The sequence below is a fragment of the Zasmidium cellare genome (genome assembly GCF_010093935.1).
Source record: "Zasmidium cellare ATCC 36951 unplaced genomic scaffold M409scaffold_69, whole genome shotgun sequence".
NCBI lineage: Eukaryota > Fungi > Ascomycota > Dothideomycetes > Mycosphaerellales > Mycosphaerellaceae > Zasmidium > Zasmidium cellare.
The window spans coordinates 1-25,197 of record NW_022987013.1 but is presented as its reverse complement, the minus strand read 5'-3'; the positions used below and the strand labels follow the sequence as shown (position 1 = coordinate 25,197).

The window sequence follows — 25,197 nt, the reverse complement described above, 5'->3', positions numbered from 1 at the left end:
TCCTTCTAATAATACTTTCTCTAAACTAGGACCTTCTTAGAAGAGCCTATAACCTTAGGTATTAGTTATAATCCTTATAATCTTAATAAGTCCTTCTAGGGCTAAAATATATCCTTATCTTCTAGGGATATAATATATAGGGCTTTAACTTATATTACCTTCCTTTTCTACTTCTCTTTTAAAGTCTAATAGATGTAGGAATAACCTATACTACTAGAATCCTTAAAGTAGTTAGACTACTAACCTAGGCTTATAACCTATTAAGCTAAGACTACTCTATAGGGTTTATATAGGTGTTAAATATAGTAGAAGTAACTAAATTAATAAATAATAGTAGGAACTAACTTAGTTATAATTATATTAGTTAGTTATAGGAAGTAGAAGAACTAAAGTAAGATAAGCTCCTCTTAGTTACGTAACTCTTAGTATTTATACTTTAGGTATCTATTCTAGCCTGCCTATCTAGACTATACTATTTAATAAACTAGGCTATTACCTCTATTTACTAGAGAACGAAGATTCTTAATTAAATATATACCTCTAATATAGTATTAGGATCGGTTTACTAATCCTAGAATCTTACTTAGTATAGATACTAAGCTTAAGTCCTTAGTTAGAGCTCGTTAAAGGGAGAGAGTCGGTAGACTACTAAGATAATTTTAAGATAGAGGTTCGGGTATAATTATAAACTAAATAGTAAGATTAAATAGTAAGTTAAACGCTATTGTAACAAGCGTAATATCGTTCCTATATACTAAGGAGATTCGTCCTAATCTATGTACTTAGTATACTTAGTTACTCTATTTACTCTACTACTTAGTTAGAGCGTAAGCCTCGACTAAGCGGTCGAGGCGGCTAAGTTACGTAGTACTTAGTTACTAAGTCGTGCACGGTTCCTAGCGCGTTAGAACCGTAACACCCGGCTTTTATATAATTGCCTAAAAAGCAAGGAGCTAGGACTTCCTCTAAATCCTAGAGTTTAGCTCTACCTTCTTACTAGCCTCCTATACAACATATATACGAGACGTATAGGATACGTATACTTAGAGAAACGGCGCCCTCGAAAATTGCCTAACCTAGAGCTAAAATTCGACTACTAATACTCCTAGATATTTCCCCCCTTATAATTCGCCTACAATTCGAACATCCCATGACCCATTTCAATCCGTTACGAGATCCACCTCAACATGCTTTGAGGCCTTCCCTGTTCGGCTACGCCTCACTTGTCTCGGGTCCGATGGTCTTCGTGCTTGACTGCAATGAATACGTCAGGCTTTACAACAATCACTGCTATGGTATCTACTCAGCGCATGTTCCTGGGACAATACGCTGGAACAGAGGTGGGATGGCTAAAGCGAGACGAGTCGCCGCAGGATGCCTGTACACAAATCCATACTGTTTCAACGGTCCTCTACCCTAGTAAACTCCTCTTACTACCTACTAGCCTCAATCATACTCTGCGAGAGCTGCGTATCAGCGTAGACTCGTACCTAGTACAGTTAGCCTTATTATTTTTAGTATTCTTTGCTGGATGTTCTTACTTGCACAACAATGCCTTGCTCATTGAAGCGCATGATCCAACAGTACTTCTGAGGATATGGCGTGCCTACAAGTGATTAGTGCCATCCGTTTGCATATCATGTACATGCAACCGGCCTTACCAGTCTTGCTAACGGCGTCAAGAGCCTCCATCTCAACGGCAGCCCAAGCTTGATCTCCACCACCAATGACATGTACGAGCTTGAACTTCAGCGGAGATGCAAGCGCCTCATTTGTCCCTCCCAAGGCGATCTTCCTCCATTGATCTTAGCAATTGTTAGCTCGCTGATCAAGCAGTGCAACTACGGCTTGCTACCAAGTGAAGTGAAGTGGCCTGACCCGCTAGATGACCCTGGTGAAAAAGTCAGCCATCTGAAACGCCAAGCAGAGCCAACTGCGCCTATGCTGCAAATATGGCGCGCACTGGCTGCGAGCGTACCAGGGACATCCCAAGTCACATCATGTGCTACACGGTCGTAAAACGGCTGGAAATCATCCGTAGACAAGTGCCGCATCAACTGCTTGATTTCGCTTTCGGTCGGGTATGGGGCCATGTTGTGTTAATGGAAACAGGAACTTCTTGCAAGCAAAAGGCTTAGAAAAGGCACAAAAAGCCGAGAGAGAGACGAGTAGCTTTGGCACTAACTGAGTGCCCTGAATGCCCAAAAACTTGAAGACTTATGGATGCTGATAATACGATATTCACGCCAATAGATATACCCCAGGCGCATCGTGCTTCATTTTACGGAGGTAAATTCCGTACAACCTCCGCTAAAAAGGATGAGAATCCGCAAACACGGCTGAAGCTTGTTACATATCTCCGCAATTGCTGCACCCAAATTTTTTGGAGAACGACAAGATGTCAAATCTTATATCATAAGTCCGTCTCTCGCGTTGCATGACGCATGTCTAAGGAAAGGATGGTAACATGAACGTGTCATGTGTTGAACTCTCTTGCTGGCTGCAAGAGCGAGTCTCGGTGAGGTAGTGACGGTGCGTTGCCCCTTGCTTTCATTTTGAACAAGCTCGCAGGAATATTTCTGCAAGAGGTACGATACTCACTGTAGCAACGCTTTTGCTCTTACCTACCTCCCAAGTCAGGCGCTAGCAGCAAAAGGGGCTGGGTTACTACTTTAGGCAAAGCCGAAAGCCCTCTCAAGCCTGACATCAAGCCTGAGGCAGCAAGGACCGGAGGTAGGCTCTTCCAAACAGGGACCCCTAATCCAATCTTCTTGCTTTCGGCGACTGCGATCGGAGTATCGGCACCCCATCATGAACGACAAGCGTTTCAGTGGCAGCGTCTCGATGTTAGTGAGTTCTTCCGTTCCGAGCGTCGAGGCGGAATCAGTTTCCGATTGAATTCCGACCTTGCATACATCATTGCTTGATACACCGACACTCGGTGCATCAATATACTGTCGGATACGGGCGGCAGGCCACACGTACGTGACGTACCATGATGGATGGAGACCGCAGTAAAGCGCAAGGCAACAGCGGGATCTCGAGAACGAGCTGGCCATCTAATCGCAGGGAATATATATGTTGCAGTTGCAGTTTCCATTGTGCAGCTCAATCACGCCTGTTTCTTAACCTCTGATCTCTTTACGCAACCAATAGGTTCAAGTGTTTTTCGTTGCAGCAAGCCTAATCAAAGCTCAGTGACCATGTCCGAAATCGTTGACGGCGTTGAAAGGTACCCTGCCACGGGCAAGAAAGTGCTAGTCGTAGGCGCAGGAAATGGAGGTCTCCAGGCAGCATTGGAGTGTTGGCGCAAGGGGTTTGATGTTGAGCTACTGGAGAAGCAGGACCGCATTTCGCCTCTCGGCGACTTCTTCGCCGTCAGTCCACCGGGCGTCGCGACTCTGAAGTACTATCCGACCATGAAGGCCGATTACGAGAAGCACTCGTCCAAGGGCAAACTGAAGACTCTAGGACCAGACGGTACCAAGCTTTGGGAGGGCGAGTGGGAATGGGCACTTCCTGGTGCTCCACATGCTGCTCCAGACATAGACATGTGCTTTGCTATTCGGAGGCCAGTGTTCACAACTATGCAAGTGGACCAGCTGACTCGACTCGGCATTCCAATACACTTTGGTGCAGACGTCGTCCACGCGGAAGAGAAGGAAGACGGCTCCGCTGCTATAGTAACCACAAAGGCCGGCGAAAAGTACACTGCAGATGTTTGCATTGCAGCAGATGGTGGGGATTTTTTAGCTTCTCTTGTATGCTGTTGAACTTGACGCTAACTTATGCTAGGAGTGCACTCTGGTTTCTATCGAAGTCGGAAGGACACAGTCAATGTCGGCGACAGTGGATATGCGATTTCGCGTGTTGCGTTCCCCGTGGACGCAATCAAGCCAGGCTCCTTAGCAGAGAACGTCGTCAAAGATGGAACCCAATTCCGTACCTACTGTGGTCACGAAGTCCATATGGTATGTGAGAAGAAATCCACTCCACTCCATCTCCCTTGTTCTAAATCGTTTTCGGCTAATGCGTCACTCCAGAGTATCATGGTATGCGACGGCTATATATCGCCGGCTTTGACACATAGAGCAACAGATAGCTCGAAGGAGTCGTGGCACAACCTCAAAGAGCCCGATTATCTGGTTCAGAAATTGTCTGAAGTCCACCCAGAGTTCGATCCGGAAGCTCTCGATGTCCTTCACCAAACGCCAGAGCGGACAGTGGACTGGCGACTCATGTGGCGCGATGGATCGGAACGGTGGACGTCGGAACACGGCCGTATTATTGCACTTGGAGATGCTGCTCACTCCTTTTTCCCAACATCCGCGAACGGTGTAGTCCAGGCCCTTGAGGATGGCCTCTCGCTGGGCGAATGTCTTCGTCTGGGTCAAAAGGACATAGGCTGGGCCACAAAAGTGCACAACAAGTTAAGGTACGAAACCTGACCCCGATGATTTACGAAAACCCGTCCTTTAATGACTTTCTGTGTAGATTCCAACGCACTTCGATTCTTCAGAGAACTGGGTAAGCATTGCAAACGTAAAAGTGACAGCTAGTACACTAAATCAAGGTACAACAGATTTGTCAATCGCGAAGAGATGCACCACGTCAATCCTGAAGCTATTCTAAAAGGCGAAGAGAGAGGCGAAGTCGGTCACTACCGTCAAGGTAAATGGGCATGGGGTCACAACGCAGAGTTGTACGCAAGAGACAACTACGAAAAATGCTTGGACTCCCTCAAGAATGGGGGTGCATTTGAGAACACAAACCTCCCACCAGGACATGTTTACAAGCCCTGGAATCTCGAGTCTGAGCTCGAGCGAATGGCGAGTGGCAGACGGTCAAGCCTGAAAGAGAACGGCGATTGGGGCTCTTGATCTTGTGAAATGTAGCTATCGATAGTGCGTTTACGTCCACCGAAGAAGACCTCTCGTTCGATGGTCCTACTATGATGAAGATTCTGATGCCAACTTCTCCCATGTATCTGGTCAAATGTTTCGTTTTCTATACGATCCAACGGGACAGAGTGCGCTCGATGGAGCTGATCCATGTCATGTCGTCTCTGGAATCGTAGTCTCTATTCCGGCGTGCTGTGAATGTCAATTGATGCGCGCTGCTTACGCATTATCTATCAAGCGCAACGCATTGTAAGCACGTACGCGTGCTCCTACGGACATATGGACCTTGGGTTGTTCTTCCATGCGAAACTTACCCTCTCGTACTACGACTACACTAGCAGCAATGTCTCAAGATCTTTACGCAGCTCTCCGGCGAACGGTTGACGCGGTGGTGGCCGCATACTCGAGCCCCGAACCATGGAATCCGGACCAGATCTGGGCAACCCGTACAGATGACTGCCTACACTACATCCATCCCGTCGAGGCGATTCCTCAAGATTTCCGAGTGGCGATCGACAAGGACCATCATATCCAATCTTTGAAATTCCTCGGCCCAGTGCTTGAAAGCTTTGAGCTGGACCTTAAAGATGCCGTGATCGATGTCAGGACCAGAACGACTGTCATAAGGCTCACCGCCAAGTACGATCTACTAGCTGTGGGCAACGAGGGACCAGATCATGGACTGACGACAGATTTCATGTGGCTGATGGAAATGGATGAGGAAGGGAAGAGGATCAAGAGGGTGGAAGAGTTTCTTGACCAGTCCTCATTTCTAGCGGTGGTAATAGAGAGGGCTACAAAGTATGCTGAGAGCAAACAATAGACGAAGAGACTGGTAAAGCTTCGAAATGATGGCGATAGATTGGACGGGGGCTGGAGCAAGATTGTTATAGTGAAGTCTTTGCCTTCAATCTTCTTCTCATTAATCGATGACTCGCGTTAGAGGAGCACTGGATACACCGCGTCCTTCAAGGACTCGAGCATCAACAACTTCTAGAATAGGCAGCTCTTGCAGTCTTTCAATGATGTGATGCATTGTTGGCAGAGCTTGCCAGTCCAACTTGTCAAGATGAACAGTAGCATCTCTTGCTTTCCACATCCTATCGATGATGGGTTTGCACGACTTGTCGACCGAGGGTATGAGTACCGGATAATCGGCATCAGGTGGCTGAGCTGGCTCATCTGACCTCTTTCCCACGCGAGGCATAACTTTATAGCAAAGCACACCGTCTTCAGCTTTTGCCGCACTTGGTGCCTCCTCAGGCAGGTCAAGCTCCTTGAGTCCCGTCCAGGCGAAGTTTCCCCAGACTGCCCCTTGCCAGCTGGCGTTGGCGCTGAGGCTTTCTGCCCGTCTGTGTACATCGATGGATGCGAAAAGTTTCGCCATGCCAAGCTCCTCTCTGCCAGACAAGATTGGATCAGCCAGGGACTCGAACAAAACCGGAATATATGTGCCCGTGAGGACCTCGCCACTGGAACTGACATGTTCCACACCATGAATGTAGAATCCCAACAAATGGTATCCACCTCCGCCGAGCCAATCCAGATTCGAAAAGGTATGCTGCATAAAGGAAGCGTATGCGACTGTGCCCGCAGTCCCAAAACGAAAGTTCCTTCGATCGAGTGGTAGAAGATTTGGAAGCAATGACCGCTCTGTTTTGAAACGAACAATGGCGGACCTGAACGACGAGTGCTGAGCTGTGAAACCGTCTCCGTTGTGACGTTGTCGAGGGCCTGGCAAGGGCCCGAAATCAACCGGCATGCGCCAGTAAAGATCTGGCCTGAGTGACCATTTGTACGACCTCAAACGCTGGACCGTATGGTCGTACTCGTTGTGCGAGAAGAACTTTGACAGGTACGGCTTTATCCCGACGTCGCTTGGTGTCATTCCAAGGGAAAAGTCGAATGAGAACTCTTGCATCTCGGTTACTCGATCTTGTCGTATGCTGCCGTACAGTTGCAGTCGATCCGGTATGTCATTCCGTGAATCCAGGTCCGACAAAACGACTGCGAGGGCGGCCGCATCCTCGATTGCGTGACTAGTATCAAGGCCTAGAAGCGGTACAATAGGACAGGAAGCTCCTCCGACAAGTGCCCAGGATGTTCCTGTATGGGTGAAAAGGGGGATGGTCCTTGAGAGTTGTTCACGCTTTACGCTTGACCCAGCCATGTCCATAATGTCCGTCCGTTGTTCCGACGCTTCTGTGCGTTTTGAGCGCTCGGGCAGGTCAAAACCGACGTTTCCAACCACTTCGGCTCCACGAAGCGATACCAGATCGTAGCACGAGCTATCCGGTGCCGTGACAGCGACAAGTCGCGATCCATTGCAGTCTGAGCCAATGACTATCTGCGAAGATCCCCTAGATTGTTGAGGGTCGATGTGAAGATTGAATTGATCTTTGTCGATGCGTGCCTGGGCAATGCATACAGCAGTGGCGTTTTCGTCGTCGAAGCGTTCGCCGGATTTAATTCTCACAGGGGAGCGAGTGCCGTCAGCCCCGATTATGACATCGCCACTTATTAGAATTCCGTTGTTCGTGGTAAGTGTCGTTTCCTCAAGGTTGAGTTCTCGAATCTCCGCTGTGTTGATCTCCACTTTCACCATTGACTCTGTCTCCGTTGAGATCTGAGCTAGCAATATTCTTCTGAGTTGGGTTTCCTGAACCAGTACCCAAGGCTGCCAATTCGTTAGCATGTACACATCCCTTCCGAAGAAAGTTTGAGAAACACACTCTTATCCAGATTTGCGCTTCATCAACCATTGAAATTTTTTGGCAAGACGAACGCTCCTCAACCTCAGCAATAGGGGTTGTTATGTCTGCATCAATGCAGATGCCAAGCCTTTGCAGTACTTCTTGGGCATTTGGAGTGACATGAACTATGCCACTGTGTCCTCTGGCATTGCAGACATCTTCGGCAAAAAGATGCACGATATGGCCATGTTTTTGCAACGCTGCGGCTGTTATCAAAGCCTCTAGCTCGCTTCCTACGACAAGGACTTTCAGCCGCGTATGGTCATTCATTGCAAGATGAACGTGCTGTTTGATGTCAGCTCTCTCTCTCTGGCTCTGTATTTACAATGATCGCCACGGACAAGGGCTTGCAAGGAATTTGAGGGCGTGAAATACACACTCTCGCCGCTCGCGGACTGGTGGATGAGGAGAGGTACATAAGCAAGGCTGCAATTCCGAAAGCATCCTCGGCGCGGAATCCAGTGTGACTTTCCGAAGCGGATGTACTAGCGCAACGCGACGGGAGTCTGAAAGATCGCGGAGTGCGTGACCGGTAGCTCATACGAGGTCAGATTCGTTAGCCGATACATGGTCACCAGGAAATCATGTGTCGATCTCGATTTGCATTCATGTATTGCATGGAAAACCATCAATTGCGGGTAATAGCTTCTTTACGTTGATAAACTACTTCTCGATCGGATGTCCATTCATCTCGCCTGCCCCCTTCGACGAAAATCGTGGCTTGAGAGGCAGCCAAGTCGAGGCATTGTAATGAAGCTGCCTCTTGCCACTTGTTTCAAGCGCCCATTGACTTAGCCCCAGAATCAGGGGAGACTCCAGTATGAAAGCCATGCTTCCCTCTCCAACCTTCTGCGGAGTAAGTTCAGCATGAGTCGCAGCATGGTGACTTTCACTGTCAGGGTCATGTGCAGACATGACATTGTGGAGCGTCGCGCCGCCCGGCAGAAAGCCTTTGGTACGAGCGTCGTATCCTCCGGTGATTAAACCCATATATTCTGACATTGTGTTGCGGTGATAGTATGGTGGGCGGAAAGTGTCTTCCATCGTGAGCCACCTCGGGGTGAAGGCTGCGAGCTCGACAATCTTCTCGGAACTGGAGAGAACTGTGAATATCGAAGGATCGGGATGATCGTAAGACACACTTCCAAAGGTCAAAAACCGGCCAAGATCATATTTGTATGGGTAGTAGGCACCATGCCAACCGACAATGTCAAATGGGCTGTGGTCCTGTAATGCCTTGAAAAGCTGACCGTTGAACTTCACATAAATCTGATATTCGTTATCCGTATCCTCATCGAAGCTTGATTTTGGAATTTGAAAGTCTCTCGCGTTAGCTAGACCATTGCTTCCAATAGGTCCGAGTTCAGGCAAGGTAAAACTCCCTTGATGTAGTTCGACCGAATATCCTCGAACGGGCCCTTCTGGCAAGGCAACATTGTACCGTATTCCTCGTGGGATGACACAGATCTCGTTCGGTCGGACAAGCAGATAGCCGAGCTCAGTCCGGATGTCCAGAACCCCTTGTTGAAGAATGACAAGCAAGTCTCCATCTGCAGAGTAATAGACCGAACGGGGTTCCATCGACTGACCAGCTGAAAAGATGTGATACGCAACCCCTGATCGAGTTGAGGGTTCGCCAGCACCGGCTATGAGCTGCATGGAATGAACCCAATCTGCCTTTTCATTGACGTCGAAGGGATCCCATCGCATCTGCGTCGGTGTGAACAGCAGTTTCTCATCTGGCAGCTGAAGGCTGTTCGGTTCACATTCGAAAGGCGCGTGAGCAGCTGAAGGGACAATGCGGTAAAGCCAAGTATGACGATTCTCGCTGCGTGCAGCAACGAACGAGCTTCCAGATATTCTTTCGGTATATAGTCCGTAGCTTGGTTTCTGAGGGGTACTTTGAGCCTCTGGCAACGTTCCTGGCAAGGCTTCTGATCTAACAAGTCGTCAGACATTCCAAAACATCAGCACTTCGCATACTCACTCATGGTAACCTCCAAAGCCTGTGAGGTAGGTGTACTTTTCTGGAGTAGTGAATTTTGTCGTCGGCATGTCTGCTACTTGCTGTGTTTGCTGCGATACCAAGAGTTTCACTGTGGAGACAGAGCGCGCCCCTTCCGACATATAGGATGTTGGAGAACTCTTTGACATGCATCATGTATCTTGCGGTCTTCAATCCCCTCCCACTGCATCTAGAATGCACTCCGGCGGGTAAGACGCTCCGATGGAGAACGAGTCCACGAAGCCGGAATTCTCGGTGAGCATGGATGTTGAACACGTGCGGCACTGGAAAGCCATCGGAAGCTGCGGAGCTGCAGCTCCGAAGTCGTGCACTGAAGGCTTAACATCGGAATCAGGGAGGTCTATGCATTTTGCACACAGGTCCGAGTGGCGATGGCACTGAGAAATCGCTCTCTGAGTTTCGACTTTGGGTGATGCAGTTGGATATTGTAGACGGAGGACGACGCTGTGCTGGGAATTCCGCAGGCTTTGGACCTGAAGTTGTGGCCATAGCTAAGTAACAGAATCTATTGCTTTCAAGAGCAGCATTCAAGATAAGAGCAGACCTGAGATGTGACTGTGTAGTAGTAAAAGCGCGAGAAGTGGTGTTGTATTGTAAGCTATTTACGCTGTTCGAAAGATGAGACGGGCCATGAAGCCTGATGTGTGGCCTGAGGCATCCACTGCCTTTTCGTAGTTGAGCCATTCTTCCCAAGTACACGATAAGGAGCTCATTCTCATGTCCACGATGCTGTCTTATTGAGATAGCTCCACCGCATTGAGGGCGACCTCAAGGTCCTCTTTGTTCCTTGGGACAAACTTAACTTGCAATGGCTTTGGACCAGAGACTGTTGCCGCTGTATTGGCGACTCCTGTAATAGGATCGATGTCCATCGGCCCGCCTGCCTCCAGCTCGAAAAATTTGAGGATGCGAAGGAATAACACGTACAGTTCTCTGACCGCGAGATGCGACCCAATGCACATGCGGCTGCCCAAGCCAAACGTGAATGTTGGGGCGTCTGGATGCTCGAGCCATCGCTCAAGCCTGAAAACGTCATGATCACTCCAAATCTCCGGATCTACTCTGGTCAGTTTATGGCTCTCTGACAAGCGCAAAGGGATGTCAATACCATTATTGCAGGCCCACGCATTAAGGACTATCACAGTGTCTTTCGGCACGACCTTGCCGTCATATACAAAGTCTCGGAGCGCTGTTCGCGGAAGAGATAGGCGAGTTGCCGGGTAGCACCTGTGTCAGTGGTCAGCGCCGGGTCGGAATGTGAGAGGCTGAGACGTACCTTAGGAGTTCTTTAATAAAAGCGCTCAAATATGCGACGTCTTGTCCTTCAGGCACGTCGTCCAGCAAATCGCTTTCGGCATATCTCTCTATTATGGCTTGAAAAACCTTTTCCTGCAAATCAGTCCTCATGCAGAGCACTGCAATGCCCCATAACACAGTGGCTTGCATGGTGTCCAAGCCGGCAGCGGTTATTGTCGCATTTAGGGACTCCAGCTCCAAGGCGGTCAGATTACTGTCAGGGTCAAGCTTCGCATTCGCCCTGACGCAGGGTTCATTAGTCTCGCCAGCTATCTGGATGTCCAGCTCGCGATCCAGGACAGTGGTGTACTTCTTTCGTCGTGCCCCCATTTCTCTCGCCAAAGCCGAGGTCCGATTGAAGGGGAGTAGGCGGAGAAGGGGAACGTAATCTTGCGTGTTGCTCGTCAAGCTTCTAAAGTTGCTAATCGCCTCCTCAACTTGCGTGATTTCGTGAAACATGTCGCCTTTTTTGTGTAGACGAGTGCCCCAGTGCAGCGTGAAGCCAAGGCTGACGTTCATGCGAAGGAACAGTGGACCTGGATCGATACTTGTCTGCCCAGCTTTGCCATTCTTCAAAGCCTCTCGAAGAAAGAGAAGGGTTTCAGTTTTGATGTGATTGCTGTAGCTCGATACGGCTCGTCGGTTCAGGGCTGTGGCCAGGGTCTTTCGCCTGGTCTTCAGAGATGCCGAGTAGGGTGATGTGCCTATTGTTGTTGCACTGGTATCGGAGACAATCTGCACCAATGTTAGAATCCTGACCGTGACGATCCAGACGAGGCTATGTTGATGAGGAGATTCTCTTTACCTTGTGAAATGTGTAGAACTCTGGCCTCGAGATTGTTGCGTGCGAGTTGCCTGTCAAAATAGCTTTTGCAGCGTCGGCAGTGTTGATGATGAGCATGGGGATATTGCCCAGTTGAACCTGATATACCGCTCCATACTTGTGTGACCACTGCCGATAGATCCAAGGTGCATTGCCTCTCTGGATGTCCCTCAGACTGCCAAGGATTGGGAGACCAAATGGACCCTTGAAGCCTGGAATCCGAGACTTGCATCGCACGTACTCGTGGGCGAACAGCCAAATGAGCAGAAGAATCGCAGCTCCTCCCAAGATTTGAATGGCGGACCACCCTTACACAGCCTGAGTAAAACTCAACAACATCTCTGCATTCACCGCAGAAATCTTGCTCCAGATTTCTGACGAGCGACATCTTCGTCCATATAATCGATGCTCTTCGTACCCAAGTGACTTTCGTGAAGTCCTGTACCAGCGGTTCGCCGTGGAATGTCTCGCCACCAGCGACGAAGGCTGTTTCGGAATCCTTTGCGTAATTCCGAGAGGGCGTTCCAGAGCCCACAGCACCGAACAGTACCTTTGCGGGGATACTTGCGGGGACCATGGGGTCAACTGGGGTCCATGTAAGACTACTGAATCCAGGAAACATGTCCATGTCTTCACATACGGCCAAACTTGCACACCTTCTCACTGCCGCTTAAGATGTTTTCCGGAAAGTCTAAAGTCGAGAGTCGACCTGACCGATAGCCTGCCTGGATGTACGTACCCCAAGACCTCTTGTCAGACAGTACGGACAAACTTGTTCACCTTCACATGACTGCTCTGGGCTCGGCACCAAGGTATGTGTTCAGAAAGCCCCGATCTCCGTCCAAATCTGTACCTAAGATTGCCCAGAATTCATTTGCAAGTTGTGGATTGAGCGAACCCAGTGGTCCTGTGCGGAGATCGTATTGATCTGCTCAACCTTCCAGCCAAGCCCCATTAATGACCGGTGCTGGGTTACTGCTTGTCTCCGTATCCAACGTCTGGGGTGGTAGAACAAAACCACCAGCATTTGGCCAGGACAAATCGCCTGATTCAGCCCGACTCGGTAGGCCCATTTGCACTGCCCACGCCTCCAAGCTATTGACAGATTCCCAAAGATGCAACAGCGATGGAGCACGGGTGCCAAAGAGCTTGAACATATCAAGCGCCCTGTAGAATGACTGCTTCAGTTGGGCAAGAAGGGTCACGTTGAGGCCCACTCGGGTCGCTGTATACGACACTGGAGCCTTTGCGATCGCCAAGAGAAGGCTTGAGAAGGCTGATACCAGAAAATACTTGAAAAAGACCGCATGCCGTTCAACGAGACCGGTGGAAGAGTTGAGCTCGTGGAGGACTTGGACAGCTTCGCAGGCTACGTCTATGGCCGTGCGTGGGTATTGCTCATTCGCGGTGATGCGATCGGCTGAGTATAGGGCCGGTCTATGGATGAGGTTGCGCAGTTGGTTCGCCCTAAGGAAGAGGATACTGCTCATGTATAGGCTCGACTCGTTCGTAAACGGATCGAATTGGCCGCTTTGCAGCTCTGCTCGATTGAACTGCAGATTAGGGGGAAGCCGGAGTTGCCACTGAGAGATCTGGTAGTCTAGGAAATCGATGTCGGCCGTGCTCAGCGGGACACTGCGATCGCTGATCCGACTAGCGAGACGGCAAGCCTCGCCAGCAATGCGCGACAATCGGACCACGGTCTCGAGATAAATACTATCCGGGTCCTGTTGATCATCATGACATTAGTGCACGCCGCTGGAGAGCAACCAAAAGGACTTACTGGAGTCTCCATAACTGTATTAAGGTCACTGTCTTGTACGACGAACGGAATGCCTAGGGCAATGCTGGATCTCCTATCGAGCACGAATACAGCCCATACAACCTTGGTGGCTAGGAGAGCATCTTGAGGCGTTTTGAAGGTGCAATTTGCGTCTTTTCGATTAATTCCCATTTCAAGACACAGTCTCGCAGCGTGGGCAGCAACGCGGGAAGCCTGCAGTTCCTCGTCGAGGTGAAAATGAAGAAGTGCCTGCGCGATGTCAGCAGATGCGTGGACCTGACCATCAACGAACGCTTCTGGACTCACCACTAAAATCCAATTGACAATGCCGCCAAGACTCGGCAAACTCCAGAAGGAACTTCCTAGGGACTCCCGAACGCTATCAAAGTGCCTTTGTGCCAGGCGACTGATTTGGCGGCTCTCCAGTGTAAGGGCATTGGCGATGACCAACTTGAGCGTCAATGTTTTCGTACTGTTCAGCTCCTCTGCAGCAGTTATTTGTCTCTGCACGGTTTGAGGTTTCTCGGACTCCCGCAGCAGCTGAAAGACACGTTCGACTGTTTGCAGGAGCTCCACAGTCTCCACGATTGGATACAAGAGGCCAGGGCCCGAGTTGAAGACAGATACTAGGCGTATGACCTCGCTGTATTTCATCTCCTGTAAGGGATCGTTGAAAACCAGTCTCGCGAGTGGTTTCGAGGCGGCGAGAATCTCAGAGCTGACGATCGTGTTGATCTCGAATCCCCTTGGTGTTCCACCTGCACCTTCACCTGAGCTCCTTCGCAACGGCTGTGAGCCACCTGAGGCGACCTGGAATGAGAAATCGGAGCTCGTAGCGCCCCGATAAGGACGAATTTGATCCGGCGGGTCTTCGCTCTTGGTGGCCTTCGAGTCTGAGCGATCACCAGGGGATTCGTCCTGGACTCCGCTCGGTGCATTGGTTGGGCAGGCCTCACCGCCCATTGATTTCCATTGGCCGCTCAATCTGTGCATTTGACGTTCCAAATCCGAAAGCCCCCATCGCGCTCCCCAGGTTTGATCAGCCTCCATTCCCAGCTATCTAGTGAGGTATGCTTCAGACTGGTGTTCGGCGTGACGTCGCTTGCGGGAAGAGCGATCGTAGCTACAGGCGGCCGAAGTCATCGTGCAACGGTGACATGGTGCTTTCCCGTCACACCTCAACTTCTTTCGACGGCATTCATTACTGGCAAAACTTCAGCCCAAGTCCGGCCAGACCAGTTCCCACGTCGCTTACCAGGCGTGCGAAACGTACAAGTCGCGATTCTGCCTCACCCGGCGCCGGCCCTGGGAATCGTCCAAGGGGTTGCCCGACTCTGGGGCTGGAGAGCGCGATGACATTCTGCGAGTAGAACTACTCACAGACGAGGAAATTGTAACTTATCGATGGTGAAAGTGCGCCACTTCACGTAGGGCCAGATGAAAGTAAGGTCTCATTTTACTCACTCTTGCATCTTGCGGGCGGGGAAGCATTGGATCAGTCAGCAACCCCGCCTGCCAGTCATAAGTAGGTTTCGAGCCATTTGCGTGATGAATAATAAGTGCTAGCCTTGGCGTGAGACAGAACTTGTTCGGTTTAGCAGGGGGTCTGTTCCTGCTTGCAGTCTTCCCCTGAGACAAGCCTTGCCTTGCTGGGTGAAATGTTCGAAAATCTGCACTCACTGCATCATCAGGAGCAAAGCATCTCGCGACCTTCCGGGCCTTCACGTTTGGACAAGACGCCAGTGATATAGCAATGGAGCTGTCATGGGGTCACGCTCCACTCACAGTTCCGGCCGAGATTCCGAGCACCTCGTTCCGACGTCCGAGTCTGGAAGCATTCCGAAAACATCGCTGATTCCTCCGTCAACAATGACGGGATTGCGCTGCATGCTGAATCGGTTGAGACGGCCGATTTAGAGCTCCTGTGGACGACGCGACGTACTGTGTCGAATGCAGCGGACCGCGTCGCTGGTAGCTGCCTCTGGAGACGACCTCTTGCCTCAGGAGTCTATATCACCAGGGCTTGAAGGGCCAAAGGCATCACTCTCGATGTCCACTTCAGCATTCGATTTGACGACACTATCGTCTTTGCGTCGCGGTCGAAGTTCAACATGACACTTGCAAATAAGGACATTGCGGTGGACCTGATCGACAAAGTTGAAAGTCTCAGTCGGGAAGACTCAAAAGTCGTGCATAATGCTGTTGATCCCAGCCCCTTACAACAGCGGTCGAAACAAGAGCAACGACTTCTGCTCAAGCAAGACCTCGCCATCACACTGGTGCTCTCGGGTTGCTACTTCTGGGCTTACTTGGTTCGCGCCAGCTCAAGACTACTGCTCTGATCCACGTCGCTGATAGATCTGTCTTGCAGGACCGAGGAAACATTAGGAATGCTCGGGTCATGGGCTTTCAAAAGGACCTACGCCTGTCTGACAGGCAGTTTTTCAATACCTTGATGATGTTCTGTAAGATGATGCCCCATCAAAACGCCACATATGAGTACCATTCTGACCATAGTTTCAAGATGTGGGCTACATGGTCTTTGAGCTACCGGCAGCATTGAGTCTTCGCTTTTTACACCCTGGATGGGCTTACGGCAGTGCCGTCATGGCTTTTGGGGTTTTCTCGACATGCCTTTCGAGTGTCCATTCGTATGGAGGCGTCTTGGGCTTGAGGCTTCTCCTAGGCTGCGCTGAGGCATACCTGCAAACGGGCCTGGTCTACTTGGCGCTTTGGTACAAGCCCGGAGAAATGGGAACAAGAAACGGCGAGCAAATCGTTCCACGAACAGTTGAAGAGAAGCTAACCAGAAAGTAGCTATCTTTTACGGCTTAGCACCCTTCGCCGGAATGATCAGTGGGCTAATCGCATACGGCTGCGAGAAGAATCTAAACGGAGTGGCTGGCTTCACAGCCTGGCAGTGGCTCTACATTGTTGAGGGTGTCCCTACTGTTGCTTGGGGTATTTTGACAGCTTTCTGTGTCCCCACCCTGCCAGAAAAACTGCCGACGAAGGGTCACTGGCTCTTCAGAAGTAAGACTGAACAGATCTTGATTATGAGTCGTATGGAGCAAGGTACGCGGGTAGGCTTTGTGAAAAGCTGGTATTGTTGCTGATGACCATGCGACAGGGCAGAACAGTCCACATGCAAAACCCGTGTGGTGGCAGCTATGGTGGGCAATAAAAGATCCAAAGACCTACTTGGGCGCTTTCGGCATCGTTGCATCAGTCCTCAACATCGTGGTACTGGGAAACTTGCTGCCGACGTTCATCAAGGCCTTTGGGTTTTCTCCCCGTATGTATGCCTGCGATTGACCCATGACTTCTCCAAGCTTACACACGGCCTCAGTTGACACGCAGCTGTATGTCATGATCCCGTACGCCTTCGCCACGGTCTTGTCCCCAGTGGCAGGACTTATCAGCGACCGAGTCCACTGTCGCACGATCCCTCTCTGCGCATGCATATCGGTCTCGATTGTGGGATATGTGATTCTTCTAAGTACAACGTTGCCGACGGCTTTGGTTGCAGGATGCTGCTTTGTCGCTTCAGGTGCCTACTCCGGACTGGTACTCAGCGCCACCTTCATCGTGGTGAACCACGCTGGATACACGAAGCGCGCGTCAGCGTTGGCCATCGCTCAGATCCTCGCTCAACTTTGCAGCATCATGAGCACTCAAATCTACACCCACCCTCCGCACTTCTACCTGGGCCATGGCATCATCTTGGGATTCAATGTAGTGGGTCTGTTGTGCGTGGTAGTCATGTACATCATCATGAGCAGGGCCAATCGCCAGCGCGAAATGACCCTAGCTGAAGGAATGGGACGGGGGGATATTCCTGGATCGGACGCTTCTTTCGAAGACTTGTGCGATTATCATCCTCAATTCAGATACAGTGTGTGATAGATGGCGTACAAATGTGAAACGCAAGTTGAGGAGCGAGTCCGGTTGCATTCATCGCAGGTTCCGCCCTTGAAGAAGCTATTGAAATGGCTGGCAGGACTGCATCCATGTGTGCGAACGAGATCGCTATTGCCTACGCCTCATCGGCAGCAATGTGCGGAATTCGGAGACGCCACTGTCGGGTAGTCCGCGATTCACCGGCTGCAGATCAATGACTGCTCAGGTGACGTCGCGGACTGGGTGGAATCGAAGGGTTGGATAATAGATATCCGTCGTCTTCTCGAAAGTCCTTTGGACTGCTCAAGCAACCACGCAACGGACCACAGCTAGCAGGAAGCTACCGATCCAGTGAAGTACCACATCTCTCACACTATGGCTGACGTTCCAAAGACTATTGCCTTCTTTGGCGCAACTGGAGACTGCGCAAGCTATTGTCTGGCCCGAGCACTCCAAGCTGGCTACACCTGCACAGCACTTGCTCGGACTCCCTCGAAACTTACCGCCTCCCTAAACGCCAAACACGTACGCTCGTCAGACCTAGACACCTACCTTACGATCATTCACGGCGACGCCAAAGATCCCATCGCCGTCAAGAAAGCTCTCACGGCGCCCTCAGGCGGCATGGTCTCGTACATCGTGTCGGGCGTGGGCTCGACGCCGAAGTTTCAGTGGAATCTGTGGTATCCTATAACGCTCGAGGATCCGACGATTTGTCAAGACATTGGGAAGACGATACTGGCTGCGGCTACCGAACTTGCCAACGACACTTCCACGCCAGCTCCACAGCGCCCCTTCCTCCTTAACGTGTCCACCACTGGCATTCCCGCTAAAGGTTGCCCGCGAGATGTCCCGCTCCTCTTCTATCCATTCTATATGTACGGCTTGCACGCTACACATGTCGACAAGAGCATTCTTGAAGCGGCATTCGCCGCACACATCAACAAGGCAGAAAAGGAGAGGGGGATAAGAGCCTTTGTGAATGTTAAACCCAGTCTACTTCTAGATGGTGAAGGCAGGGGCTTAGGGGGTGTGAGGGAGGGACCTGAGGATGCACCAGCCGTAGGATACACAATCCAGAGAGCGGATGTCGGAAAATGGATGTTTGAGAGAGGCTTGAAAGAGGGTTTGAGAAGCGAGTACGTAAACCGCAGTGTTACCATCACTTACTAGGAGGGAGCGTGATTGATAGGGATTTTGGAAGACACTTTGGCCAAGACAGCGTTCATTCTGTACAATCAAGGGAGTACTACCAGAGGAGGCTCCGATAGCACTCGCTCAAGATGGATCAAAAACCCAGAGGTCCGAAATTTGGTTTTGTCTACCCACAATGCAGACAACGCCAAACATATGCATTGACTAGCCTATCTCCCAAGAATTCAGTATACTTTGGGCGGATGAGCAGGCCAGAGTGACCATGTGGAAGTTGCCCAGTAGGCCTATGTGAGCACCGCCGCACTGTGACCTGATTCACGAACGCCACAAACTCATGCTCGAGCCTGATTTCATTCCATTGTTTTACGACATGCGGTTCCAACAACCCGCTGACTTGAGTACTGGCAGAGTCGTTTCATCAGCCCCTTTGTGAAGTGTTAATTCGCTGGTGTCTATCTCCAAGTTCAAATGGAAGAACAAGTATCGCACGAGTTGCAGGCGGATGACATCCCGAGGGTTTCATGAAGGCATACATAAATCTATCCGATGTATGTGAACTTTGAAGAATAGACGCCTGTTGAGTTCAGAGACGAAGATGCGTTGGCCTTGGTGATGCCACAGAACAGCCTTGCCGTGCTGCATGATGAGTATCAAGCGGCTGGCCAAACAGCTGATCCAAAGGCAGACCATCATCGCGTTTTCCGTGCTACAAGGTGTCCTTGAATTCTTCAAAAAGTGATGGCAGAAACTCCCCGAGGTCTAGAGTTGTAAAAGTCAGCTTATACTGCCCCTGAAAGATGCAAGGCTGTGTGTGACCCACGCGTCATCTCGATGTTGCAGTGCACAGCAAGATCATGGCCAATCTGCGCTGTGCCATGATTGTTCTTTGCAATCCAGAACCGCGAACGCATTTCTCAATTGCCGTTTGGCAGGCGGCGTACTTGATGCATGAGGTATGACTCGCCATCCCACTCAGACGTAGTGTGCTCTATATGTCGTTACGTTGGTATGAGCCAATCTCTTGCCCCGATGCACAAAATTGACTTACTGCCGATCAGAATATGGCCCATTACAATGGTCTCGATGCCCAACGCAGGCCAGCTCGTTTGGTTGAAACCCAGCGTCTCCGGCTGGATAAAGCCAATGCTTATCTTTGAGGATTCCTCGCCAACGTATTCAGCAACGTATGATGTTGATTGATCCAACGATCCCGATATGATCGAGTGGCATCGACGCGCTCAGGCACTCTCCAGACGTATGCATGAGCGACGGGATTCCAGAGCTTGTATCTGATGGCCAATTAGCGAGTGTGAGAGCACGTTCGGGATATATAGGTGCTACCTACCTCGCCGCCTCGGTTTGGTGCCAAGCGAACCACCAGTCGAAACTTTCGCCAGTCACTTCGAACAAATCTTCGTCAATTTCGAACCTTCGAATAGAAACGATGAAAGGTGAGTGTACTTTGTGGGATCTCCGAGCGCACGGCGATCACCACCGTGCCGTTTTCAGTGATGGTAAAACCGTTTTCAAGAGTGTCGTATCCGGGTCGAGTGAAGTAATCGTGTGCTTCGTGTGCGATGTATGCTGAGGACCAGTGTTATTTGCTACTCTTACGTCTTAGGGCTCATCACGTACCCAGGGCGTTGGCCCAAGGACTTGCTACGAGTCCGTTAAGAAATTCATCAAATAGCGGGGCGATGGTTGGGTTCCAGTACCTAATCGTAGTGGTGAAAGTCAGCAGGGGTTAGGGGGTTGAGCTCGAGTTACTCGCTTTGCAAATGGCCTCTGAAAATCTTCACCTCGATAACCAAGATAATAGGCTGACGAATTGCCATTGTATGGAGCAAGATTTGTGGACGTGGCGTTCTGTGCGCTGATTCGCGTTGCTGAAGCGACTGCGGCGGAATCAGTGGTCGTGGCTGCAGGCGCAAGATCTCCACGTTTGACCAGTGAAGCGGTCGTGACCCAAGGGCCAAAAAGGAGAACAGCAGATAGTTTCATCCTGGTGTGGTCAGCAATTGCTTCTGAGACGACAGCGGGTTGGGGAAATCTGTGATGCAGCCCTCGACGCAATCTATTCATCTTCTCCCATAGTTCTGTGACTTGAAAACGCACAAGCAGCACTTGCCCTCAAATCCGTTTCCGAGGCGGTTTTCTCTGTTGCGGGAACGCCATTCCGCGATCAGGCCGCCTCCGAAAGTCAATGCCACGGCTTGGCTCTTGTGCAGTGTGACAGGCCGTGAGAGACACTCAATTAGGCGGAAATCACCCTGTCCTCACTATTCAACACATCCGACATATCGATTAAAGTTCCTTCACCCAGTAATACAAGAACAAAAAAGTAGAGCACGTCAACCAGCCTCTATGTTATTCGACAAGGCAGCACCGCATCTTCAAACTAAGAAGACCACCAGCACCGTATTCGCACCTTTTCCGACCGGAAAGGATGCTGTGTAGGACCCGAACGATGCAACAGAACACTTATCCGAACATTCCGTGTACATCGAGATCTTATGCGCAGGCAGAGCTGACTCAAATAGTGGAAGCTGTTGAACGGGCATTCGAACCAAGAGAATGACCTCGACGAGTTTTTGTCAGCTGCAACCTTTCCCGGTAACCGCCGAGTCCTGCAGGCTGCAGCACGCAGAGTCTTAGTACGATCCCTTCACAAAGCTAGGGTCGGATAGCCTGAGGAACAAGGCGAGAGGACCATTGAGCATGAGAGTGTACGAAAGATATTTGGCTAGATATTGCCTGCGTTTAAAGATCTGTTGATGGAAGAGTAGCAACGCTAAGAGCAAAGCCCATGGACCGAGCGTACCAACTACGTGAAGAGTAACTCCATTCGATAGCATGCGGTGCTCCTGGTACTATACTACCGACAAATCGTGGACACCGTGAAAAGAAAGCTTCGAAGTCGGCAACATGCTGCCGGGTTCACTCCCATAACCAATCGTGTTCGCCGAGTCCAAACATGACAGGCATTGTTATATGGGCTGCGATTTCGGGAGAGTATGTTGACCACGGCCCAGCAACGCACTCCTGAGCCTCCTCACCCGGTGATTGCACTGTCTGCTCTGGCAGATGTGCTTTCATGCTGGCTTCTGCTGCATTCAGCGCCGGCTCACTGAACATTAGAAGATGCCTGTTTGCTTCATTTTCTTCAGCACTCCATTTGAGTCTTGCTTGTTGATTCTGCATTCGCGGTGAAACGCCCCACCCGGAGAGTATCAGCCCGGCCAGGGGATAAGTCGGTGTAGGGCTTTGAGACTGCAAGGATGCTGCAACCAGTAAGCCAGGCGTAGCCAGGCTGTGGCCCATGGCAACAAGGGCTGTGCAGTGATTTGGCACGCCGTACTTCTCCCAGAGTGCTGGAAAGATGTATTCATGCTCCCATCGTCCCGTCTTCTTGTGGAATGAGCTGCCGCTGGGAATCGGGAAAATTGAGGATGTCTGCTGGTAGCAAGGTCGATTGATAGAAACTACAGGAATCGAAAACGCCTCGGCACTCTCGGCGGCACTGTGGTCTTTGTTGACATCGTAGCATCCTGCGTGACAACGCCCCCCGTGACAGAGCACGAGAAGCGGTCGAGAGGGGCTCGCGAATTGCGATTGGGTTGGAATGTAAACGATGCCAGAAAGAGTGGCAGAATTGGAAAGCGTCAAGGTGAACGGCTGGAACTTGGATGACTTCGCAGTCATGTTGGCAGGTCCACAGTCACAGCGCATCAAAAGCCCCAAGTGTTCGAGTGACGTGCAATTGTAGTGTTGAAGACTGTTGCGGTTGGAACATCCATTCCGAACAGCATGCATGAGCGGAAGGTGCAGCACCAGCTCCGGCCGCCGGCACCATTTGCTGCTCGCAGCTAAGATGGTGGCCTAAAAACCTACAACCCCCCATACTGGAGGTGTGCCACCAGGCTGACAGCAATAACAAGTTGAGTTCGCAGCCGAACAATCGCATCCCATGCCCGAATCGTCTCCTCTTTTACCGGCTTCCGCTTCCACTTCCGCTGAGCTCAAGAGTGCCGTCAGCATCAGGACAATGGTACGCAAGATGACCACAGACCTTCAACCTATGATCGCTCTGGAGGAGCATTACCTCTCCGCCAACTTCTTGGATTCTGAATCTTATTTGAGAATGTACGCTCCACATGCGGCACTCAATAGGGCATTAAGCCAGCAGCTGGGCGATCTGTCCGGCGGTCGTATCATCGACATGGACACCAATGGTATCTCAATGCAAGTCATCTCACACGCGCCTGGACTTCACTCCCACGAGCAGTGCAAGGCCGCCAACGACCAGGCATACGAGGCTGTCAAGGCCAACCCACACCGCCTCGCTGCCCTTGCGGTTCTGCCTGTGAGTGACCCGAGGAGCTGTGCTAAGGAGCTGCGTCGTTGCGTGAATGATTTGGGCTTCAAGGGCGCTCTGATCGACAACCATACTGAGCAGGGCCATTATTTCACTGGAAAAGATTACGAGCCTATGTGGGGAGCCTTCCAGGAGTTGGACGTTCCCTGCTATATCCACCCCACCTGGCCGTCACAGGCACAGATGGAGGTCGAATTCAACGACGAGAACAGGTCTTCAGGTGCTATTTTTGGCTTGTCTACTTCCACCTGGGGTTGGCATTCCGATGTCGCTTTGCATATTATCAAACTGTTCTCTGCGGGTGTCTTCGATCGGTTTCCCAACCTCAAAATAGTCCTCGGGCATTTCGGCGAGATGATCCCATTCATGCTAGATAGGATTGACCTTTTCTGCCGGCGATGGAAGAAGACTGGACGAATGTTTAAGGACGTTTGGAGCAAGAACATGTGGATCACAACTAGCGGAGTGTGGAGTATCGACCCTTTGGCGATGATTCTTAGGAACACCTCTATTGACCGAATTATGTTCAGCATCGACTACCCATTCGCACCCAATAAGAACGGCAAGCTGTGGATGCAAAATCTTATAGCGAGCGATCTAGTGGACCAAGAAGGAACTGAGAAGATTGCATTCAAAAATGCAGAGGTTTTACTAGGCGTCAAAGTAACACGAATATAAACCTATCTTGAGAAATAAGGCCGGCTTTCCGTCTTCTTTCAGCGCTCTCTCGACGAGAATATAAGGCATTTGCAAAGGACAGACAAATCGTACTGATTCAAAATATAAAGTGGCTTAATTCATTTCATAGCCAAGTAATGAGCGTCCTTCCAACATCGCCATGGCCTACCCACAGACCCAAGCCCCACCAAATCATTGCTTTGCTGATTATATGTACTTTGCTGTTTTGATGTACCGGAGTACGACCAGGCTCCATTGGCTCGGCAACTTATATACAGCTCGGCAACTTGTATACAGCTCGGCAAATAGCAACTTCGTACTATGATCTGTGTTCTTAGAACATCTTCGGGGGCGGCGGCGGGGTTGTTCGTTCAACTACACAGTGTAAGTAAAACTCAATCACGCAGTGCAAGAGTGAAAAGGACCATATCTTAGTGACCGTTCTGGTCGCTTGGGCAGCCGCAACTGCCAAGGCCTGAGCACTCGGTTGCGACAGGCAGGTCGTCGCTTTCCCTTTCGCAGAAGCAGCTGGCGTTTGAGTTGCAACCGCAAGCTGGGCCTCCTGCGGCTCCCCCATTAGGACAGGAGCACTCAATTTGCGCCACCGCGAGGAATGTTAGGCATGCTAAAGCGAGAAAGACGAACTTCATCTTGGAAGTAGCAAATTGACAAGGTCGACCAGAAGGTGATGCTGCTGGGATCGTACGGTGACGACTGATTGAGAAGAGCTGAACTGTTGGGGAAGAATCATGAAGGAAATCAGGTCGAATAAATGTCTGTCCTAGAGCCCACGTAGTTTGTGGTATTTGTTGGCGTCGAAGTAAAGTTGTTTTTCCTAAGACCGGTGCTCAAGCAAGTGTAACATCGCTTCCAGGAAAGCTAGTCAAGATCACTTAAGATCTACTTGAGAGGCAGCATCGCTTACAAGCATTGGAGATCTTTCTTTGAGGCTGATAAGTAGAAAGTGGCCGCGCGGCCTTTTAGAGCGGTGCTAAATTACATCGCCTCTAGGAGAGTGTCGCAGGCTAAGGCACTTTGGGAACACCAGTCGAGAGTGCAGAGCACGCTTGCTAAGACACTAGATAGTTAAGCCCGGTCCACCCGGCCGCGGACTTAGACAACAACAACAACATCACTGCCTTTTATCAGTACCCACTTTTATCCCTATCTTGTATCAGTTATGAGCCCGGAGACACTTCCTTGTGCTATACAGTATTACTAGCTACAAGGACTTATCGTAGTAGTATTTTCTTCTATAAATTTAGTATCCGCTATCGAGTTATATAATTATAATCCGGCGTTTCCGCAAAAGCGGGGTTAGAGAAAAAGTAATAGTATTACTATATTATCAAGATAGAGGTTTAAGAACGAAAGGGGATCCTAACAGTCGAAAGACGAAAACTAGTACGTAGAAAAGAAAGAATTACTTATTATATCGATTAAAGATTATAATCTCCCGATACTTAATACTCGCGGTAACTAGACCGACTAGATTAACTCTATCGAG

The 25,197-nt window shown here is 50.3% G+C and overlaps 13 protein-coding genes across 13 annotated transcripts; 5 read left to right on the top strand and 8 right to left on the bottom strand.

Annotated features, from left to right (window-relative positions):
• Positions 1 to 1,433: 1,433 nt before the first annotated feature.
• On the bottom strand, positions 1,434 to 2,093 carry M409DRAFT_30644 (uncharacterized protein; the record flags this gene model as incomplete). Its single annotated transcript, XM_033810025.1, has 5 exons — positions 1,434 to 1,490; positions 1,542 to 1,606; positions 1,662 to 1,805; positions 1,856 to 1,891; positions 1,979 to 2,093. The coding sequence occupies 5 exons, from the start codon at positions 2,091 to 2,093 to the stop codon at positions 1,434 to 1,436; spliced, it is 417 nt and encodes a 138-aa protein (XP_033659747.1).
• A 1,110-nt stretch (positions 2,094 to 3,203) lies between these two features.
• M409DRAFT_30643 (uncharacterized protein) lies at positions 3,204 to 4,880 on the top strand (the record flags this gene model as incomplete). The annotated part of the gene is made up of 5 exons (XM_033810024.1): positions 3,204 to 3,738; positions 3,796 to 3,971; positions 4,044 to 4,435; positions 4,495 to 4,527; positions 4,583 to 4,880. 5 exons carry the CDS (start codon positions 3,204 to 3,206, stop codon positions 4,878 to 4,880), a joined length of 1,434 nt encoding a protein of 477 aa, XP_033659746.1.
• Positions 4,881 to 5,244: 364 nt separating this feature from the next.
• On the top strand, positions 5,245 to 5,724 carry M409DRAFT_30642 (uncharacterized protein; the record flags this gene model as incomplete). Its single annotated transcript, XM_033810023.1, has 1 exon — positions 5,245 to 5,724. The coding sequence occupies one exon, from the start codon at positions 5,245 to 5,247 to the stop codon at positions 5,722 to 5,724; it is 480 nt and encodes a 159-aa protein (XP_033659745.1).
• Positions 5,725 to 5,823: 99 nt separating this feature from the next.
• Positions 5,824 to 7,924, bottom strand: M409DRAFT_38052 (uncharacterized protein; the record flags this gene model as incomplete). Its single annotated transcript, XM_033810853.1, has 2 exons — positions 5,824 to 7,578; positions 7,634 to 7,924. The coding sequence occupies 2 exons, from the start codon at positions 7,922 to 7,924 to the stop codon at positions 5,824 to 5,826; spliced, it is 2,046 nt and encodes a 681-aa protein (XP_033659744.1).
• Positions 7,925 to 8,317: 393 nt separating this feature from the next.
• M409DRAFT_71414 (uncharacterized protein) lies at positions 8,318 to 9,709 on the bottom strand (the record flags this gene model as incomplete). The annotated part of the gene is made up of 2 exons (XM_033819163.1): positions 8,318 to 9,593; positions 9,642 to 9,709. 2 exons carry the CDS (start codon positions 9,707 to 9,709, stop codon positions 8,318 to 8,320), a joined length of 1,344 nt encoding a protein of 447 aa, XP_033659743.1.
• Positions 9,710 to 10,414: 705 nt separating this feature from the next.
• Positions 10,415 to 12,427, bottom strand: M409DRAFT_71413 (uncharacterized protein; the record flags this gene model as incomplete). The annotated part of the gene is made up of 5 exons (XM_033819162.1): positions 10,415 to 10,737; positions 10,789 to 10,907; positions 10,957 to 11,711; positions 11,782 to 12,077; positions 12,151 to 12,427. The coding sequence occupies 5 exons, from the start codon at positions 12,425 to 12,427 to the stop codon at positions 10,415 to 10,417; spliced, it is 1,770 nt and encodes a 589-aa protein (XP_033659742.1).
• Positions 12,428 to 12,731: 304 nt separating this feature from the next.
• On the bottom strand, positions 12,732 to 14,941 carry M409DRAFT_61275 (uncharacterized protein; the record flags this gene model as incomplete). Its single annotated transcript, XM_033814694.1, has 4 exons — positions 12,732 to 13,526; positions 13,583 to 13,831; positions 13,889 to 14,567; positions 14,856 to 14,941. The coding sequence occupies 4 exons, from the start codon at positions 14,939 to 14,941 to the stop codon at positions 12,732 to 12,734; spliced, it is 1,809 nt and encodes a 602-aa protein (XP_033659741.1).
• A 752-nt stretch (positions 14,942 to 15,693) lies between these two features.
• On the top strand, positions 15,694 to 17,485 carry M409DRAFT_71412 (uncharacterized protein; the record flags this gene model as incomplete). Its single annotated transcript, XM_033819161.1, has 6 exons — positions 15,694 to 15,894; positions 15,954 to 16,047; positions 16,107 to 16,349; positions 16,400 to 16,657; positions 16,713 to 16,877; positions 16,932 to 17,485. 6 exons carry the CDS (start codon positions 15,694 to 15,696, stop codon positions 17,483 to 17,485), a joined length of 1,515 nt encoding a protein of 504 aa, XP_033659740.1.
• Positions 17,486 to 17,857: 372 nt separating this feature from the next.
• M409DRAFT_71411 (uncharacterized protein) lies at positions 17,858 to 18,655 on the top strand (the record flags this gene model as incomplete). The annotated part of the gene is made up of 1 exon (XM_033819160.1): positions 17,858 to 18,655. The coding sequence occupies one exon, from the start codon at positions 17,858 to 17,860 to the stop codon at positions 18,653 to 18,655; it is 798 nt and encodes a 265-aa protein (XP_033659739.1).
• Positions 18,656 to 19,635: 980 nt separating this feature from the next.
• M409DRAFT_71410 (uncharacterized protein) lies at positions 19,636 to 20,638 on the bottom strand (the record flags this gene model as incomplete). The annotated part of the gene is made up of 6 exons (XM_033819159.1): positions 19,636 to 19,800; positions 19,872 to 19,926; positions 19,983 to 20,037; positions 20,099 to 20,221; positions 20,273 to 20,352; positions 20,409 to 20,638. The coding sequence occupies 6 exons, from the start codon at positions 20,636 to 20,638 to the stop codon at positions 19,636 to 19,638; spliced, it is 708 nt and encodes a 235-aa protein (XP_033659738.1).
• Positions 20,639 to 21,397: 759 nt separating this feature from the next.
• M409DRAFT_71409 (uncharacterized protein) lies at positions 21,398 to 22,339 on the bottom strand (the record flags this gene model as incomplete). Its single annotated transcript, XM_033819158.1, has 2 exons — positions 21,398 to 21,512; positions 21,588 to 22,339. The coding sequence occupies 2 exons, from the start codon at positions 22,337 to 22,339 to the stop codon at positions 21,398 to 21,400; spliced, it is 867 nt and encodes a 288-aa protein (XP_033659737.1).
• Positions 22,340 to 22,694: 355 nt separating this feature from the next.
• M409DRAFT_71408 (uncharacterized protein) lies at positions 22,695 to 23,690 on the top strand (the record flags this gene model as incomplete). The annotated part of the gene is made up of 1 exon (XM_033819157.1): positions 22,695 to 23,690. One exon carries the CDS (start codon positions 22,695 to 22,697, stop codon positions 23,688 to 23,690), a length of 996 nt encoding a protein of 331 aa, XP_033659736.1.
• A 334-nt stretch (positions 23,691 to 24,024) lies between these two features.
• On the bottom strand, positions 24,025 to 24,340 carry M409DRAFT_71407 (uncharacterized protein; the record flags this gene model as incomplete). Its single annotated transcript, XM_033819156.1, has 2 exons — positions 24,025 to 24,065; positions 24,130 to 24,340. The coding sequence occupies 2 exons, from the start codon at positions 24,338 to 24,340 to the stop codon at positions 24,025 to 24,027; spliced, it is 252 nt and encodes an 83-aa protein (XP_033659735.1).
• Positions 24,341 to 25,197: the final 857 nt, after the last annotated feature.